The sequence below is a fragment of the Phasianus colchicus genome, chromosome 14, assembly GCF_987193195.1.
Source record: "Phasianus colchicus chromosome 14, bPhaCol1.hap1.1, whole genome shotgun sequence".
NCBI lineage: Eukaryota > Metazoa > Chordata > Aves > Galliformes > Phasianidae > Phasianus > Phasianus colchicus.
Window position 1 is genome coordinate 3112332 of NC_143449.1, and position 12882 is coordinate 3125213.

The following is a 12882-nucleotide window of genomic DNA, read 5'->3' on the forward strand; positions in this document are numbered from 1 at the left end:
TTGTTTTCCTACTGTTTTCCTTCCACGTGTGCCTAACTCGCCTGCAATTAGTAATATTTTATTTCACCATTACAATAAAAGTTAACAGTGACCGCCTACATTAAATTCCACAGTACATTTCATTCTGCTATAAAGGGGTCATTTAGAAAACGCATGACGAAACTACAGAAGAGTGAGCTGACATTTTACAGCTCTTTTGACTTCTAGCTATAGCAAAATGGAAAAGAAAGTTAAATTAATTTAACAGAGTTGCATTTTCCTCCCACCCACCGAAACCTAGCAAAGTATTTCAATGACTTACATGTCACGTATTTAGTGAAAACAGCTTACTGCTCTGTCCACACCCAACTTTCTCTCCAGCCAGAACAACATCCCACCCTCTGTCACCAAATAAACAGTGATTTCCAAAAGAGCTCATTCAAATTTCAATAATGATATGTTTAATCAGTCAATGGAATAAAGCCTTAGGATCTTGAGCATTTTTTTGACAGTTAAGTTTTACTTCAAACAGAATTAGACATTCTATTGTTTTCACAAACTGCTGCTCTAACAAGGGACTTAATATCCTTTGTTTTGTTGATTTCACATTTCAGATTAGCTGTTTGCATACTCCATCCAGTTACTGAAATTCATCACGTCAATAATCCTACCAAAAAGTGTTTCATTTAATTGCTTATCATCATAGAAGATTTCACCTCAGGGAGCCAGCTGCACATAGACAGAGGTGACATCAAAGAGGGCACTTGCTTAACAACTGCAGCAAAAAGTTAATAGGCAGCACTCTGCATTCCTTCTACAAACTTCTGCATGTGCTTGGTTTGGGTACTTAAGAAAGATGCTTTGCTGCCACCGCTGAGGAGAGATGTGAAAGCTGCTGAGGATTTTGATGCTGACCAAGCCAAGTTCTTTGCTCTGGTAATCTGAAATCATACCAGCTATAGAGACAGGTTCACATACCTGTGAAAAGTAAGTACCAGGAATGGTGAGATAACATATGTGAAATGGACTTGAAGCTTTTAAGTAGAACAAGTTGCGATACAGAATATTTTGGAGTTAAAAAAAAGAAATGAAATGGACAAGAATTCTTACTGAGGGCTCTGTGTGTACCCCTCATCCACCAAATCTAATCTACCTAAAAGCTGAGGAGAAAAAGAAGATGAAAAGGCATCACAGTCTGACATCAGGGACACAGAGACCCATGCCTGGGAGGCACAACACTATTCTGTGTCTGCCTCAGTTTTGTGAACCCAAAAGTCAGGCAAAGACATCTGTTAAAACCTCAGATGACACTACCTTAATTCTCTTTGGGAAACAAGAGAATGACAGCTAGCTGACCAGAGGGATCATGATTCCTGGTTCACCACAGCCAAACACTTCTTTCAATTCAAGTAGAAGTGACAGAGACTAATCAATCCTTTTCCTTATTCACTACGTTAATGGAGGCAAAAGGATTTAGTGTAGCCTAAATGTGTAGGAAGACATAGGTCAAGCCTAAATTTAAAGATCAGACTGTACTCTAGCATCACCACAGCATAATAAACTGCACCAAAACACTACAATGGCTGAACTGTACCTCTTTGGTTGTGTGGTTTGACGGAAGATGCGCTGCTGAATTTGAACTCTTGGAAGGCTCCTTCTTCTGCTTGTGGTCATGCTGGAGAGACAGCAGCTGCGTCTGATCTTTGGGGAGAGTTCGATGCCCCTTCCTGTTGTGCTGCACCTCTTCCACCTTTTTCTGAAAGCAGAGTGATGAACATCAGAGAGAATGATGCCTCGGAGGACAACTGAGGAGACTGCTGAAAATGCTGGCTTTTCAAAAGAGCAAAGCGAGCACAACTGCAGCAAGACTGACAGAAAAGCCACAACTCTGGGGAAAAGAAAGCAAAAAACAACTCCAAGCGCTCAACATTTGGCTTCTGGAACAGCACAAGAGAAAATTGCATTTTTTCCTTTTACTTCCCCTAAAAACAGAAGGCTTTAATTAAACACTCCTTGAGTGCCTCTTCTTGACTATGAATCAGCTCATCTGCTGCAACTTCAGTGTAACACTGCAATCAAGGTGCCAGACTTGACAATGAGACCTCAGCATTAAAGTAACCTCAATTTCATTTTTACTTTGTGAGTAAGAGACTGCCCTTTGTACAACCCAAAGCGAAACTGTAGACTCTGGAGATTTAAGCTTAAGTTGAGCTTATGCTGGAAATTTCAGGGTAAAGGTACCTTAAATCAGATTAAAGTGACTGAAGATAACTTCAGCAAGGAGAAACAGCCGTGACAGAACTGCCACCCTCAAGGAGAGGAAGTGTCATTGCTGTAGCTCAAGGGGGTAACTCAGTAAGTAATTTGCATGTTACATCCAGAAAAGGTTGTATTCAAGAACAAGAGGCAGTAAATGCATTAAAAAGTCGTTCTCTGATCCGTGACTCAGAGGATGGCAACAACCCCAAGGGGACTGTGAAAGACATCTACAGGAACAGGGAGCTGCAAATTGCTACCAGCAAACCCTTTCATACCTGCTTCTTTTCTGATTTCCTCTGCCCATCTGCTATGAACCGTTCATCATCTTCCACAGCCCTTTTGTCTTCCTTACACCTCTCCTCTCTCCTCTGAACATCCTTAGCCTCAGCCCACCTCTGCTCACACTCCTGCTGCCTTCGGAGCTCTTGCTCTCGCCTCTGATGCTGGAAGAGAGCCAGGGAATAACACTGCTTATTTTGTTTCCTTTTTGTACCCACCAATTATTTATGCCAGTAGTCATTAATCACAAGGCTCATTTCCTGAGGTGCAGGCAGTAATACGGGATACCCGATCACAGCACAGCAGGAGCAGACAGCCACAGATTGCCACCACAATAACTATCAAATTTGAAACGAAACCTTTGCCAGCTGAGGGCTGATTTGCCATGCATTTAGGCAAGTATGTGAACTTTTTTTTTGTGGTTGACAGGTAATCTTTCTCTCATTTTGAGAAGGAAGGGTTTTCTGAGAGTCCCCCAGTTTTGTTGGAACAACATCATGCTTCACAAATGCCACTGCTTGCACAATGCTTGAATTTCAGCAGATGCTCCTGAGAAGAGATCCGTTCGTGATTTAGCAGTGCCTGCCCCACCATAATGTGTAAGACAGCTGAAAAGGCATCTTATCTTGTAACATCTTAAAAAGAAGCAGAGCCAGAACTCTGGATCAGGAAGAGAGACTCAGTATGAGTAACACACAAGAGAAAGAAAGCAGGATCTCTCTCCCCCACTGCCTGGGCTTCTACAGCCAAGCTCAAGAGAAATGTCCTGCATCTTCAGCTCCCAAAGCTCAGGGCAAGTTGTCAGCAGAAAAAGAACAAAGCCCTTTCTATATCACTTAATATCATTATGTTCAAAAGTGAAACATTCTCCCAGTGTTAAAGACTGCATGACAGGTTGTGCTGACAATTTAGCACAGCCTTCTTGCCTTTCATAGCCTACTCTCTACAGGCACATTTTTCATTTGTGAGGGGATGTGGAATAACAATGCAAACCAGTCCCTACATCCTCCAGCCTCCTCCTCTGCTCTTTCTGCTGCTCGATGCGTTTCTGCCGCTCTGTCAGCAGCTGCTTCTTGTATTTCTCCTGGTCCTTCAGCTGCTGCTGCTGGCGTTGAGGGTCAGAACGGTTTTTGTTCTCCTGCTGCAGCCTCAGAAACTCACGACGGAGAGTTGACTCCCCAGGGAGATTAACTATGGAGCTGAAACAAAATACAAGTTTCGATATGACTAAACATAACATTAAAGCAGGGAGAACAGAAGGAACTGCTTGTTGTCCTGTGTTAGCAAATGAAAATGATTTGATAAATCTCTGCCATGTTGACCATGCATCTACATGCGAAAGCTTGTTATGCTCAGCATTTATATTCAATAGCTACAGAACAGTTAAAGCTATCAGAGTGGATACAGTAGATAAGAGATTTAGAGTAAGGTAAAAAAGCAAATCTGCATGAGGAGAGCTGCCTTCAATGAGAACAGGGTGGCCAGTCAAATTTTATATTCTAATCATAAAAATAACCTTGGTTCTCCTTCATCTTCATTCAGCTCATCATCTTCCTCCTCACTTCCACTGTAATCATAGTCCGTTTCCTCTACCAAAAAAAAAGAGAGAGAGAGAGACCAATAAATGCCAGTGGAGGATATTGTTATTTAAGATGTTATCTTGAACTTGGCTTCTGAGCACTAAAACTGAACTACATGGAGCTCATCAGGAATTTAAAAGCCCTGAGTTGCACTACGAGGCTGAGTGGATGCAGCAGAAGATATTCAAGTATGCAACACAAAGCCTGCTTCAGACCACGGGTCAAAGGGCCCCTTTACATGTTTTCACTTTTTCCCCTCACTAACTACACAGGTTTTGCAAAACTAACTTGCTTTTACAATATGCAATACAATAAGCTAAGCTCACTGCGACAGCCAACCCTCCCAACAACATTAGCAGCAGGGTCATTTCATGTGTAAATTTAGATATGGTATAAAAGACTTATACTGACCTTTTCTGCTATTGCATGCCTGCTGCATAACTAAACTGAGGCCTTTAAGTGAATCTGTGTTTCTTTTTGTACTAAAATGAACAATTTTAATAGGGATAATCAAGCAGTGTTAGTTTTGACACTGCAGTTCAGGAGAAGGTGACCCATATTTTTCAAGTTCTCTTCATGAGTACCATGGAGGTAACTCATAAGGGAAGACTTCAAATTAGCATGCCATACAGCTAAAATACAGAGCAGGACCAAAGTGGGACTTACTTAACATTTTTGGCATCAGTATTTTGAAGTGTATAGTCTGCCAGTTTCACGTTGTTCTTTCAGGGGAATTTTGATTAAAACCAGCACTTTCCAGGTCCAACTGTAAATAACTACTTATCAACACGTGATTATTATCACCACATCTTTACTCCTTCAAGTGCATTCGTGAAAACCTTTTAACAGGATGTCTTTCCATTTGAAAGTGCCCACAGCTGAAAGAGGTGACAGAATTTACAGTGACAATCCAGTGGCCTTCTACAATGGAGTGACAGTAGGTGTGGACAAAGGAAGGGCAACTGGCAGTGGCAGGGAGGGGACTGTCCCCTTCTGCTCTGCTCTCATGATGTCCCATCTGCAGTACAGCATCCAGGCCTGGGGCCCCCAGCACAAGGAGGATGTGGGGCTGTTGGAGTGGGTCCAGAGGAGGCCATGAAGATGCTCAGAGGGCTGGAGCACCTCTTCTGTGAAGAAAGGCAGGGGGAGCTGTGCTCATTCTGCCTGGAGAACAGAGGGCTCCAGGGAGACTGCACTGCGACCTTCCAGTACATGAAGGGAGCTTACAAGGGGAACCAGCTTTTTACCTGGTTTGATAGTGATAGGACAAGGGAAAATGGCTTTAAACTAAAAGAGGAGAAATTTAAGTTAGATATTAGGAAGAAAAACTTTACTTAGGGTGATGAGGTGCTAGAACAGGTTGCCCATAGAAGCTGTGGATGCCCCATTCCTGTAGGTAAGTCCTGTAGGACATGCTGGATGGGGCTGTGGATGCCTTGAATTAGTGGTGCCAACCAGGGCACAGTAGGGGGTTGGAACTAAATGATCCCTTCCAATCCAAAAAGTCAGTAAATTTACACTGCAACACCAATTTCATTTTAGACACAAATATTCCTGTTGTCAAATCAGTACTTAAGAGTTTAAAAATTAATTTATCATTTTTACAGCACTTTGTGAGTTTGCCCTCATAGTCACTAATCTCCACAGTACCCCTCCCATTCAAAAACACACAAGAGAATGGACAGGTGAGAGGGTAGGGAAAATAACAGGTCAGCAGGTTACTTCACTCTGTTGCCATCAGACTGTGCACTGACATATGGACCATTCTCACTCCAACACTGCTTCTTCCAAGTTTTGCTCTGAAGAATAAGGAACCAGCTCAATTTCTCTCTTCTACTTCATGCATTTGGTATAAAAGCCAACCAATTATATCCGTGTGCATGTCACTGGATCTTGGAAGCCTTTTCAATGACTTGTACATTCCACTACAAAATGCTTCTGCCTACAAAGAACTCACAAGCTATAATTAATTTACTTGCTGCATCACCATATAAAGATGTCAGGAAAAAAGAGATGAACTGAGACTAGGAAAGGCTCACGGAGTACAGTTTAGATACTCTATTTAGAAAATAGAGGCCTAAGCATTACTTGGACTCTGGTCACATTAGCATTTGCGTGGTGTTCAGTGAACCAGCATCAGTCAACTCTTGAAGACTTTAACATTACATAGCACTGTGGATCAAGGCTGCTGCAGAGATTTGCAGAACGACCCCACTGCTACCAGCAACAAAACTTTCTCCGCTTTTTGTGATACCAGTATTTCAGGTGTATCTACTTTTTACTTCACCATCAAAAGTCAGAAAAGGACCTAGTATGTGCAGTATCTTTTATTTTCCTCTCCCTTTTTTTTTTCCTTTTGCCACATTACCCTTTTCTCCTTTCTTCTTCCTGGTCCTATCCAGGTGGTCTTTCAGCATGATGCGCACTTGCCGTTCATTCTGCATGTCTCGGATAAAAGAGTGCTTCAGCAGGGTTTCAGTGGATGGACGATGCAAATAATTTTTTACGAGGCAGCTTTCAACAAAATTAAGGAACTTCTTTGACCTTAAAAAGACAGAAGAACAGGGTAAAATAATAAACCTTTCCAATTGGTTTGCCAAGCACTACCCCAGAGTGACATAAAGCACTACATCTGCAAGGCTTCATTTTGCACTGGGACTAAAACTGCAGTCACTCATGTCAGCCTTCAGTGACTGCAATGGATGCTGCAGATCATCCAGAGATCAAAAGAACAGGGTTGGTTCCCAAGGGTAAACTACTTCTGCACCCATGGCTCACCCCAGCACTAAAGAGTGGAGGAAAGACAACATACAGATCATTGCAGCTTTAACAAGATCACGATTTCTTGGACAAGAGAGCTAAAAATCATCGTAAGCCTGCTGCAGCAGAAATTACACTTTGCACATCTTTTTACCATTTTCTGGATTTCAGCTTTGGGGGCGGGTTCCGCGGGATGAGGAAGAGTGCTCTCATTGGGTGCATGTCACACAGGGCTGCAAGGGAGACCACAGAGTTAAGTACACATCCCACGTCCAACCACTGCCACCCAGGCAGACCCAACCACTTCTCCCACTTCCTACAGCACAGCACCTGCTGCAGCACCTCACTGTTAGTCGGTGCAATTCATGCTCCAGACAAAAAATGAAGTCTCAGAGTACAAAGAAAGCTTTCACAATGATGCACTGTTATTACTGGTTACACGAGATTTAGTTGAAAGAAAGGCTGCGTGGGTAACAACGAATGCAACTTCATTCTGATTTTTATATGTAAGGCTTCAAAAGGACATTATAAAAACTCACAACTTCAGTCTATCAAGGGGTAATTTTTCATAAACATAAGTTAAATTTAGGATTGAAATATGTATATAATTTAATATGCTTTGTTTATGGTTCAGATAAACAATAAGATACATTTTCATCAGACTCTTAGCTGTATCATTCATGGCATAAAAGAAAATGTAGGATGAAGAAATGTGATGCAAATTGGAGAGCTCACGAACCGTGTCAGTGGAGCAGAGCATAATGGCTTAGCACATATTTCATCTATTCTGTGTTTCGGGAGCAGGAGCACCATTATTAGGCAATTTGCAACAGATCCTACCAATGCATTCAGATGCTGGTTTCTTTCCAGCCCACTGTACTTCTGCTTAGTGCCACTGTTACAGAAATGTAAAACTACAAATAACTCTGCAAAAAAGTAAATACCATCATATGTCATATACCAGAGACATTTTATGTGGAATTACAAACAAGTCCCTGTCTGCCACCAAGAAATATTGAGGGTCAGAGGTCTTCCTTCACAAAACAGAGCTACTGAATGACAACTGGTAGGATCTATATGGAGGATGATATGCAGGTGCTCAGAAGTGATTCTCTTAATAGAAACAGATTCGCAGCATTGCAGAAATAGTAGACTATGGCCTGGTTATGCCTTTATACTGCCTTCTACTTCTTTCTGGCTGCCTGCCATCACTTCTCACATCTGAGTTGGCTTTTTGTCTTTTTCCTCTGTATTTTCGACAGCTTGTGATACAGTGGGGGTGGCAGTTCAAAGAAGTCTGGCTTCTGGATATGGGTCCTATCACCTCATGTAAAACAAGAAGAAAAACACAACACAATGCAATAGAATATAGTCTATTACATTCTCCTGCCAAAAATAGTGATAACATCAATTACAAGTGGAATGAGGAATTAGCATGTGAAGCTACAAAGTCTCTCAAAGAAAACTGCACAGACCCATGTCTCAGGATGAAGCCAGGCTGGAGCACTGTTTCTGAAAGTGCTTTTCAGCTCCAGCTGGATCCGGAGCATTGCTAAAAACCAAGCTGGACAGGAAAACAGCCAGAAGTGTTTCTTAAACACAGCCTACGTGCTCTTGAGCTCAGGCCAGGGTATAATTTATTTCATCTCCTGTGCTCCCGGCAGTGACCACGTACACCCTTACAACACAGCTGTTCCATGGGTGCAGGGATGAAGCAACTGGGGTTCTGCAGCAACAAAAGATGTACAAGGTCTGTGCAACCACCCTGCAGCCACTGATTGCTGCCCACTGCCTGTGAGACACTAACCAGAGCAGTGAGGGGACAGCACACTCCTGCTGCCTGGTGTCACGGACTGAAGCAATTACATGACACAGTATTTACCTAAAGCTAGTAAGAAATCAGGAGTGAAATCGAGGAGGGGAAACAGGGACTTAGGTGTGGGGAAGGGACAGCAAGAGAGCTGAAACGAGAAAAATTCGGGGATTATTTCTAAGGATCTAGCCAGAACCAGAGCTTTGTACATCTGTGCATTAGTCAAGCGTGAGTTATTTTAATACAGAACATGTTCAGAAAGCAGAGAGCCCCCTCCCTGAACCAAACCACTTACGAGGAGCTCCTTCGGCCATTTCAATAGCAGTGATTCCCAAAGACCAGAGGTCACTCTGCAGGAAAAAAAACACTGAACGTTGCAACTTGAAACTTTTTCAGTCCTTTGTTCCCCTAGAACTCTCTTGGATCAAGTCATTTACGTGTGAGAGCAACATACATTCTGCTCTTTCCCTCCTGAGCTTTCAGGAAAGAAACATGCCAGTAGCCAGAAGTTTCCCATTCCCCATGCAGTTGTGAATAGCTGATTCATCATTTAAGCAGCCAGCTCTAAAACACAAACCTTTTGCATTCATAAACCCAAAAGAGTTGGAGTACAGCACACACCATTTAACTATACAGCTCACATCTTAAAGCTATTGCTGTGAGGCAGTGAGACACAACATTGGATGATCTTGAAGATCTTCTCCAACCCTGGTGATTCTATGATTCTATAAACAGCATCTCATGCTCTTTTCCAGGCCAAAAAAATCTTTGTCTTAATGCTTCTATCACAGTAGTCATTGCTGAGTTTCTACACTGACAAAGTTTAAATTACAGTCTGATTTTTCTGTTCACAAAGTCTCCAGTCACATAGTTTTGGGCACATGGAAGGGAATTCAGGCCTGAGTTTTCATTATCAGCTTATCTGAATGCTAAAGGCCAGATTTTGATCATGAAAGATCAATTGGGAACACAACCAGTGACTGTAAAAAAAATATGTCACAGGCTTCTGCTTGATTAATCAAGTACAGTATTTACTATTTTTTGGTGTCCAAAAGTAGTTAGATGAGAGGCATGTGACCAAACTAACCTGCAGGGTTTATTTAAAATTATATCTTATAAGGGTGCAAGAGAAGACAAATCGTCAAAGATTAGCAGCTCATATCCAGCTTGGCACTCTGTTTAAACTTGACTTTACCAACAGAACCTGCTCAATTCAGCTGCTCTGAACTGCTTCGTGCAAGCTGAAAGCTGGAAACCTGTTTGTATTACAGTTTGTAGAGACTAATAGTATAACTAATGGGACCCTGACTTGCTATGAAATAAATGACAGAAAGTTAGAAAAGTCTCCTAGAGGTACCATTGCAGGCTCTGGGGATAATGGGAAAAAGAACCAGGCTGCAAAGTACTGGGGTTTCTTGTTTCAAAGTGCGAGAGGCAGACAGCTGAAGTGGAAAATGGTAGCAGTGTTTGAAAGACTGATGTGTATAATAGGTGCATGCAAATATTTTTTCACTGATTTGTTATAGTTTTAACCACTTTTTCATAAAACAAGAAGTTACAGACGCTACAGAATGGCTTCCTGCTACTTTCTCCATCGTATCAAGTCATAAATCTCTGTAGAAAAATCAGTCCTGTGCCACCTTCTGAATCACAGCATCATTTGTGTGGCTGTTTGTTATTGAAGGCAAGGAAACCTCAAGAAGTAGGTATGTGTGTTCCTAACGCTTATATCTTCCAAAAAGAAAATCAAGTGGTTTCAGAAAATGAAGACAAGATTCATTTTCTGAGGTTTCAGTATGAGATTTACATGGTACAAAAAATAAAATAACATCCAAGAACATTCTTTGGTCATGACTGCCACTCACAACATGACTTCAGACTGCCAGTGCAGTGCAGAAGGTCTCAGCAAAGGGAGAATCATAGCCCCTGAAACAGGAGAAAATGGAGGTAATAACAGGCTCTTCTAATAAAATTTTTGCAGCCACAGTTAGAGCAGCCAAGTGGCAACCAGGAGAACACCAGGACCAAGAGAGTGACCAGGGGAAGGGCTGCAGGAAGCCATCCCTGGAGAACACCCTGAAGCCTAAGTGTAGGCAAACGAACGACAACACTGCTGGAAATAATTCAGAGGACAAAGAGTCACAAGTCTCTTCAGAACAGCATCAGCCTATTAACAAAGGAGAACCAGAAAAAGCATATGAACAGCTGTTATTGGTATCCAAAATGCAGAGCATGCTGGTCATCTACAAAGATAAATTCTTCTTTCAATGAATAAGCTATCATTAGATGCTTGTGTAGGAGCAAAAATGATGTCAGGGACCACTGAACTAGTGCAGATAGCAAGAACAGATAAGGCCTCTGTATTCACTCAGTCTCTTCTGTTGAGAAATTGGTGGTAAGTAATCAGCAGTATTAGGATGGGTACTTAAGTAATCAGCAGTATTAGGATGGGTACTGCTAATGGGTCTGGAGAGGTAACAATTCCCACCTCCTTAGCGCTGGTGAAGTCACATCAGGAGGGCTGTGACCAAATCTGGACTGCATGTGTGCAGCAGAGGCCACAAAGATTATTAAGGGCTTAGAGCTGGGAGACTCCAGGTTGAGGATACCTGGACCATTCAGGGGATCTTAGCACAGATTCCTTATGGGAAAAGAATAAAGACGACCAAACCAGTCACTTTTCTTTTCAGTGTGGCCAAGAAAAGGAGAAGAGGCACTAGGTAAAAACTGAAATTCAGGAAATTCTGTTCAAAAATATGTCTTATTTACCGTGACAGTTGCAAACAGAGGCACAGGTTGCACGGAGATGCTGTGGATCTCTAATGTTGAATATAAAACCTAAGTGGACATAAGCCACAAGTGGGCAGCCTGCTCTGGCTGACTCTTCTTCAGTAAGAGTTTCAGTGGACAACCTCCAGAGTTGCCTTCACCTCTCAGCCATCACATGAACAACCAGAAATCATTCTGGGATGGAAAACCACTTACAGTTGCATGCTTATAAATGAGTGATGAGTTGTTATTCCCAACTAAATCAGGATTTACAACTAAGTACAGAGTAAAATAACTCTTTTATAGAAGAGAGCAATACCTTGCCATATTAGCATTACGTTGTTTGTCAAGCATTCCTTACAAATTTACCTCTTTTTTTTCTTTTCCATCCTGACCTGTAACCTCCACACACACATATATATATCAGTATTTTGTTGCACAGATTAATGAACGTGTATTACAGATCTGAACAATTCACAAAAAAAAACCACTCATAGTGAAACTCCACACTTAAAAAGAGCCACCACCCACATACTACAAATATTCCTATTTGTACAGTTATAACATTATTGTGGTTTAAAGAAAGGAAGATTGAACTTTTCAAGAGAGTTCTTATCTCAACTTGAGAAGAATTTCAGCAACAACTCATGTATTTTGCTATCTGATATTAAGTTGTAACACTTACTCTGTAATCATAGGTAGAATCCGGGTTCTCCTCACAAGCAATGACTTCAGGTGCCATCCAGTATGGTGTTCCAATAAAAGTGTTTCTTCTCCCAATAGTCCTATCCAGCTGGGCGCTTACACCAAAATCCACTGAAAAGTCAAGCACGGGTAAAGAAATTACTAAAGGGTGGCATTCATATGGCAGAGCACTTGCTTAACTACTTTCATACTTTTTGGATATCAAACTTTTGGGCTAGAATGTGTATCAAACCTGACACAAGTCCTCATAGTACATCTTGTCCAGTAATGAAATTAAGTGGAAAAACTGAAGTTTAATCTAAATGCAAGCCTGAGAAGGACCTGAGATCTTTAACTAGCATTGGAAAGGAAAAATAGTACCTAAGCACTTAGATGTGTCTTATATGTCTATCTATTCATTTATCACTTTGTTTTGAGTTATTTCAAATAACTCCTTCCCTTCAAAGAATAGCTTACAACAGGCTGGAAAATACACTGGTTTATTCTGATCTTAGCCTCATTATAATGAGAGAATTGTGCACAGCTCTTTGTGCTGAAAGGATGTTACTTTCATCGGGACTGTATGGCAACACAGTGTTGTTCAGATACGAAGAAGGGTCCATAAAACCAACCATTATGTGATTGTATTTTTCTTTCAACAAACCTCCAAACCACGAATTGGATCTACTAGGCTCAGCATCTAGTGCTATTCATAGAGAAGATTGAGAAACAAACAAACAAACAAAAAATAACAACAAT

General features: G+C 41.5%; 1 protein-coding gene across 3 annotated transcripts in view; it reads right to left on the minus strand.

The window, feature by feature from the left end:
* The window catches only part of NRK (Nik related kinase), a 96226-nt gene that overhangs the window by 43886 nt on the left and 39458 nt on the right, over positions 1-12882 (minus strand). For all 3 annotated transcript variants that reach the window (XM_031602692.2, XM_031602690.2, XM_031602691.2), the window contains 8 exons: positions 12125-12255; positions 8966-9020; positions 7012-7090; positions 6466-6641; positions 4034-4106; positions 3521-3716; positions 2514-2681; positions 1574-1735 (listed from right to left, as the gene is read on the minus strand). In XM_031602692.2, coding sequence (XP_031458552.2) covers positions 1574-1735; positions 2514-2681; positions 3521-3716; positions 4034-4106; positions 6466-6641; positions 7012-7090; positions 8966-9020; positions 12125-12255 — 1040 coding nt within the window. The remainder of the gene's footprint in view (positions 1-1573; positions 1736-2513; positions 2682-3520; positions 3717-4033; positions 4107-6465; positions 6642-7011; positions 7091-8965; positions 9021-12124; positions 12256-12882) is intronic.